Source organism: Asparagus officinalis, chromosome 7, assembly GCF_001876935.1.
Source record: "Asparagus officinalis chromosome 7, Aspof.V1, whole genome shotgun sequence".
Classification (NCBI taxonomy): domain Eukaryota; kingdom Viridiplantae; phylum Streptophyta; class Magnoliopsida; order Asparagales; family Asparagaceae; genus Asparagus; species Asparagus officinalis.
Genome location: NC_033800.1, coordinates 132,428,354 through 132,435,745, shown reverse-complemented (window position 1 = coordinate 132,435,745; position 7,392 = coordinate 132,428,354). Strand labels below are relative to the sequence as shown.

Genomic DNA, 7,392 nt, shown 5'->3' with positions numbered 1-7,392 from the left:
ATTCCAAATATGCACTCGGATCAAATCTCATATCTTGGATGTGATAATATGCTAGGCGACCAAATATCCGAAACAACCCAAAATCTAAAGCAGCTCCACCAGATCCAAATACTCCAAATGCAACAGTCGACAACCTTTGAATAAGATGACTCCAATATGTCAAAGCCTCAACACCAGAACTCCTTTACAAACCAATGCTCGACATCAAACACCGATCCTCCTCCAGCAAGGAACGACTTATCAAATCTGCCACCTCATCTCGTCACCCTAATGTTTCCTCTCTAATGAAGTGTCTCAAACTGTCGTGATCTAGGCACAAATGCAGAAATGAAGCCCTACCAAAATCAGAATGACGTATTACCTTTCTGCTAATACACTTATTCCATCTGTTGTTGACTACTAGGACTTCACTCTAACAGGACATGGTTGTAATCCATAAATGCCTAGAATAGTCACTAACACAGGAAACCAAATACATATTACCTCCCAATGATACCTCCTTAGAAGGCCCCCAAATACCTGAATGAACACCACCGAGAAGACCCTTCACTCGATGAATAGAAGTGCTAAACTCCACCTCGGTCTTTTTTCTCATATCAATGTACTCACAGGACTTCAATCTGTAGGTCAAAGCACTTCTCAACAATCCAAGCACGACATCAACAATCAAATATCCCAGCATCAACAAACGCCACAGTCTAACCAAATCCAAAGAAGTCGTCGACTCTCTACCAATCATCATGCTCCTAATTAAATAGTACAAATTCTTTTTTCTGACGTCTTTCATCACAATCATGGACCCAAATGTGACCTTCAATGATGTATCTTCTAAAGTTACCCGATAGCCTGCTGCCTCCAAAACTCCAAGTGAAATGATATTCTTCTTTAACTACGGAACGAACCTCACTTCATCCAACCCCCGAATCACCCCGTCACACATCCTAATATGAACGGTACCGATACCACTAATAAGACATTCATGATTATTACCTATGAGGACGACATCTCCTCTTCCCAATTCCTCAAAGCTAGAGAACCAATCCCTCCTAGGAAAAATATGGTAAGAAGCACCCGAATCTAACATCCACTCTGTAGAGTCGGCAACACAAAATGACAATAGTGCAGGACACGAATAGCCTGAAGAATTCGAATCTGAATTGTCGCCACTAGACTTGGCAATATTCACCTCTGAAGCTTGAATAGCTTTCCCCTTATTCTTCCCAACTAGATCTGTCAACTTTGGGCATTCGACTTTCCAATGTACATCTTCTTTACAAAAAACACACTGATTCCTACCAACTGCAGGCTTGATATGAGTCGTCATGCGAGCATCTTTGATCATGGAATTGTCAAAGATGGGTTGAGAAGAGGATGACAGAAACACAAGAATAATTCAGTATGTGGCGAAGGAAAATACTCTCTCTAGATTATGAGTATGAAAAGATTACAATCTCTCTCTCATAATCTCACTAGAATCAAGAACAAACTCTCAATTCTCTCTAAACCCTAATCTCTCTTGATTAGAATCTCTCTTTGATTACATCTGATTCCTCTCTAGATCAAAACTGATCTCTCTTAGACCTAATCTCCTTAGATCTACATCTCTAATAATCTCCTCTATTTAGAAACCCTAAAACAATTCTTTATATAGATGTAACAACGTGGATGGCAAAGTGGTAAATAACCAAGCTCAAACCCCACAGGAATTTGTGCAAATAGAAACCCAAACGAACTAGAAATCCTTCGATGAGTTGACTCATGTGCACATATGAGTCGACTCATGACACATAGGTCGACTCATACAGTGATGAGTCGACTAGTCAGAGACTTTTAACAAAACGTCTGAGTTTCATGAGTCGACTTACGACAGGCATGAGTCGACTCAATCTGATGAGTCGACTCATGACTGTTATGAGTCGACTCACGGGCTGAAAACTGGATGCTTCGATTTTTTGATTCGCCGTCTCGTTCTACGCTTCAACCTACGTTCCACTGTGTTGTTTTGCACCTCTATTCTCAAGCTACCATGAGAATCATCTATCCTCAAGCTCTCATGAGGATCGCTAAGTTCCAAAGAGAAGATACACTCGTATCAAGGGTGTGCTCCTCTAGACTGCGACCTCTTACTTCGGTTTGGACTCTTTCCTCTTGCAACCAATGTCCCCGCTACTGTATCAATCAAAGTCTCCTTATCCTTTTTTTGAAGCTGATAATTCACAAGTGCAGTGGTGACCTTACTATACGAAAAAGATGTCTTCTCATTAATAAGAGTAAAAATTAAGGTCTTATATTCTTCGTCGGCCAAGGAATTCAACAATAACAACGTCTTGTCCTCATCTTCAATCATAACATCTACATTCGCCAAATTCGCAAGAAGCTTCGTGTAGTTGTTTATGTGATCACCAATGGAGGTTTCCTTCTTTAATTGGAAGCGATAAAGCCTCCTCTTCAAATGCAAGCGATTTTCCACACTCTTCATTAAATACTTGCTCTCTAGGATCTCCCAAATCTTCATAGCCGAAGTCTCATTAATCACATCATATTTCAAATCTTATGTTAAACAAGACATAATCACACCACACGCCGTTCGATTCATCTTCTTCCATATCTTCTTCTCAATGTCATCCAGTTTCCCGTCCAACTCCAAAATATCCTCCAAATTTTACGCGTTAAGTGCATCCAAGACTTCACATCTCCAAAAACTAAAATTGTTAGTGCTATTAAACTTCTCCACGTCTATCTTCATAGAGTGAATACTCAAACTTTGAATGGTTTTCACGCCAGAAGTACCCTCCACAACTCCTTCTTTCTCGGCCATCTTTCTCAAAGCACCAATAAACCAATACGGAACAACTAAAGAATAGATCCAAACTAAAAAAGTGAGATTTTTACCTCCAACCGAAACCCTAACAAGAGCCTCCAAAAGATCTCAACCCCACACGACGGAAATGAGATCCACAATAGTAAAAATCCCACCTCTATCGCCAACTGAAACCCTAGACGAGCTTCCAAAGTGATCTACTGCTCCACCTAGCCCAAGCGTAGCCAAAGCTCTGATACCACTTGTTGTGCTCTGATACCACTTGTTGTGTGCGGTGGCCAAACCGATAGGATGCCGAGAACAAATACCAATGCCAAGAGAGAAAGCCAAACAATCCAAAATAACGGCACAAAAACAAATAAACGAACTTTACGTGGTTCGGCAAGTTGCCTACGTCCACGGGGCAAGAAGGGGATGAGTTTTCACTAATAGAGAAGAAGAGTACAAATAGAGATTACAAATCCACAAACTAATCTCTCACACAAAGCTCGCAATCTCTCAAACAAAACCTTAACTAATAGCTCCAGAAAAAACTCTTTTCTGTGCTCCAAATATCCCTAATACTGCTCTCCCCGAAACCCTAAAATGTGTTTCAATATATATATCAAAACACAAAACAAATCAAAACAGAAAACCAAATTCTGGGCCTGACCCGACTGATGGTCGACCGTCCAAAGCTCGCGGTCGACCGCGACTAACGACAGAACCCAGAAAATAATTACAGGGTTTGGCGGTCGACCGAACCAGGTCCAACCAAGTCCAGATTCATATCCCTTGTCTGTGCATGTATTCGGTCGACCGGCCTAGCCTCACAGTCGACCGAACATCACTAAAAATATTTCCCTGCTTCCAAAGTTCCTGTTCTTCTCTAATTTCTTCACAAATTCTACAGATTTATATAGTAAAAAAATTAATGTAATTTGTATCGATTGGACTATTTTGAAGGTGGTTCTAACAAAAAACCCCAATCTCATAGGGGAGTTGCTAACCACAGCCACCTCACTTCCCATGAAATTTATTACTACGTGTCACCTATTAAGCCTCCAAATTATCATTTGCCGTTCAATCCCGTACAATTGACCGCATCCATACCAACATGTACTTCTCTGTACCTTGCAATCCTACCTCATCATTTTATTATTTTTATCATCAACCCCTCTCTATAAAACTACTCTCCTCATCATCACCAAACCATTCTCTACAGTCTATAGCTTCTTCTATTCCTCTACAGCTCCTCCTCCGTCCCCTCCAACCTCAAAATCAAACTTAAGATGAAGGAACTAATCCGACGCCTCTCAAAACTAGGCGACTCTCCATCGCAATACAAGCTTCTAAGTAGCGAGACAGAGCAGCAGAAGGCCGTATCAGAAGGGCACGTGCCGGTCTGCATCGGAGAGGAGATGGAGAGGTTTGAGGTACGAGCTGAGCTCTTGGGACATCCAATTTTTGAGAAACTTTTACAGAGATCAGCTCAAGAGTATGGATATGAACAACAAGGGGTCCTTCGAATTCCGTGCTCGATATCTCTGTTTGAACGTGTTCTTGATTATCTTATGGAGTTTGGCGATCAACAAGAACTACCTGATGAGATTGAGAAAGAAATCCTTAGATTTTCTGAAGATAACTAGCTGAGACTTCTTATTGTTGGTATAATATGCATATAACTTTTTTCTTAAATGTTTTTTTTTAGTTTTTAGCATTAAAGAGTGGTAGAGAAAAGAGTAGGACTTGTATGGGGGTTATTGATAATTTTGTTGGAACATAAAATATTTGTTTTCATACGCCTCTTTGTAGAATTACCGTCTGGGAACATAAAATATTTGATTTCTTCTTCTTTTTTATCTTCTTCATTTTTTCCCACGTGGCAATCTTTTTTCATTGATTCAAATGATTAAAGATGAGTACTTTAATTGCATGCTAAGCAAGAAATTGTATGTTGGTTGCAAGTAAGTAATTTCTTTGAGTAACGATAACTTTACACAAGAGTTATATCACTATTACATTACTACTACACGAAAACATGAGACCTTTGATTTCTTGTAAATTACAAAAAGAATTTATGAGTTCCTATGAAACCCATGACTTCTTTATATCGAATATTGCAAGTGTAATACAACTCGTGCAATACTTAGCATTTTCCAAATTTTCTTTTAATGTAAAAGATAGTTGAATTAAGTTATATTATGATTGTATACCTATTTCTAGTGGCATTCTGGTGCGAAATTATGTCACCCTTTGCTCCTTTTTTCTCCTTAGCACATTAATTGCTTATTTCCTTTTTGCGAGTCAATACTACATATATATAATTTCGAAAAAGTAGTATTTAAGGGTAAAAAAAAACTTGGTCAAATGAAAAAGGAAGAAAAACTAGCAGAACGCCGCAAAACATTGAAGAAGAGGAAGAACTAATGGTGTTCGATATGGCCCAGTGGACAACCCCATCTTAGCCGGACATTGGCCCATTTTGTAACTAAAGTTGGAATTCAAGGTTTTAGATCTAATTAAGACATGGGCTTGTCTTTAGCTTAGTACAATGCTTCACGCTTAGACCTGCCTATTTAATAAAGAAAAATTAAAACTCAGCTTTACATAAAAATATTAATTCAGTACTAAATAGGGAGAGCATATAATTGAGTTATTACTCCCTCCAAATAAGCATTTCTGAATTTGGTTTTCGATCTCCACTATGGACTTACAAAGATATATTAGAGTTTTTTTAACCAGTGCAAAATATTAAAGTTTTAGGAAGAAATGTATTGATTCAAGGATTCTTTTTTTGATCTAAGTGTAAGACCATTTTAGATTAATTAGACTCATCAACTGAGAAACTTTTTAGCAAACCGGGCCTACTAATTTAATTTTATATTGATCTAAGAATTCTTATTTCTGGAAATAAATCCTAACCTGAATAATTTCCCCATCAAGATTCCCTCCTCTCCTATTTAAACCCTCTCCTCCAACTCAAACACAGCCAAGCTCCATCTTGCACGCCAAACCACGCCTCCAACCTCTCTTTTCTTTAACTCGTCAAATTCCTCACACTTCATCTAGCTTCCTCCCCCTCACTCAAACATTAATTAACTCCTCTCCTAATTCTATGTCTTGTGAATAGTTGAGCATGGGTCTTGTGATAGTGATCTCTCTTCCTCTCATTCTCTTCGCCATCCTCCTCGGTTTAGGCTGCTATCTCGTCGGCCGAGCAAAGCGGAGGCANNNNAGGTAGTAGCCTCCTCCCCCGGATCGCAGATATATGGCGTGCCCGTGCCACCTCCGGTAGTCCGAGAAGCCGGTTTGACTCCGGAGCACCCAAAGAAGGAAGGAGAAGATACTGTTTGAATGGTAATTCTCGAAGGAAATTAATTAAGGAGGGAGTGTGATATTTTATTTGAATTGTGCTGATAATTATGATTAGATATGGTTAAGATTATGTAGGAAGTCTTTCTACTGTGAAAATTAGAGTGGCTAGGGGCAGCCCAAAATGTGTTTGTGTTGTGAGTATCGTGAGAGGGGTGGTTTGCTTTGTAAAAGTTTCATTTGTGTGTGTTTGTGTGAGTTTAAACATTTTGGAGGTGATTTGATGAAATGCTCACGTTGATACGTTTTATGAATGATGAGTTTTTTCAACTAAGTTCCAATTTTCATTTATTTTGATTTTGATACGGGTAACTTGTTTTGGAGATTATGAAGCCGGGGTATGTAGAATTGGCAGAAAGTTCGGGTTTCAGCAGAATTGGGTGGCGGTCGACCGACCCAGTCGACCGCGATCGTGCACAGGAGTTATTGGGGTTCAGGATTGGTGGCGGTCGACCGATCCGGTCGACCGACGACCTCTCTGGAAGCAAGCCGCTGGATGGAGGGCGGTCGACCGGGCCGGTCGACCGCGATGGATCGCGGTCGACCGTACCGGTCGACCGCCGCTGCGGTTTTGAGTTGGGCCTGTTTTCAGACCCGCTTCGTTTTGGATTTGTATAAATACCCATTGGGTGTTTTTTAGGATTAAGAGCAAGGACGAATTTGAGCAGATTGAGAGAGTTTTCTTTGGGCTTCTATTCTAGGAGCAATTGGAGAGATTGAGAGTTGATTGTTGAGGGTTTATGAGAGATTTGTAACCCTAGTTTGTTCCTCTTGATTTCTAATAATGAAACCTCCCCCCTCCTTGCCCCGTGGACGTAGGCATCTTGCCGAACCACGTAAAACTGGTGTTTGGTTGTTTGTGCTGTTGATTTTGGTTGGTTGTTTATCTTTCTTGGCGATTGTTTTGGTTTCTCGAGGCACAACAATTGGTATCAGAGCTCCGGGCTACGCTTGGGCTATTTTGGAGGAGTAGATCGCTTTGGAAGTTCATCTAGGGCTTCGTTTGGTGATAAAGGTGGGATCTTTTCAGTAAAAATCTCGTCTTTTTCAATTTGGATCTATTTCTCATTTGTTTCCGCATTGGTTTGGTGGTGCTTTGAGATATATGGCTGAAAAAGATAAAAGTGGGGAGGGTTCTTCTGGTGTGAAGGCCGTCCAAAGTTTGAATATACATTCTATGAAAATAGATGTGGAAAAGTTCAACGGCACAAATAATT

The 7,392-nt window shown here is 40.1% G+C and overlaps 1 protein-coding gene across 1 annotated transcript; it reads left to right on the top strand.

Annotated features, from left to right (window-relative positions):
• LOC109847781 (auxin-responsive protein SAUR71-like) lies at positions 4,093–4,449 on the top strand. Its single transcript, XM_020417022.1, has one exon. It carries the CDS (start codon positions 4,093–4,095, stop codon positions 4,447–4,449), a length of 357 nt encoding a protein of 118 aa, XP_020272611.1.

Excerpts from the sequence above, each read along its gene's own strand:
- LOC109847781 (XM_020417022.1), top strand. The coding sequence starts at position 4,093 with ATGAAGGAACTAATCCGACGCCTCTCAAAACTAGGCGACTCTCCATCG.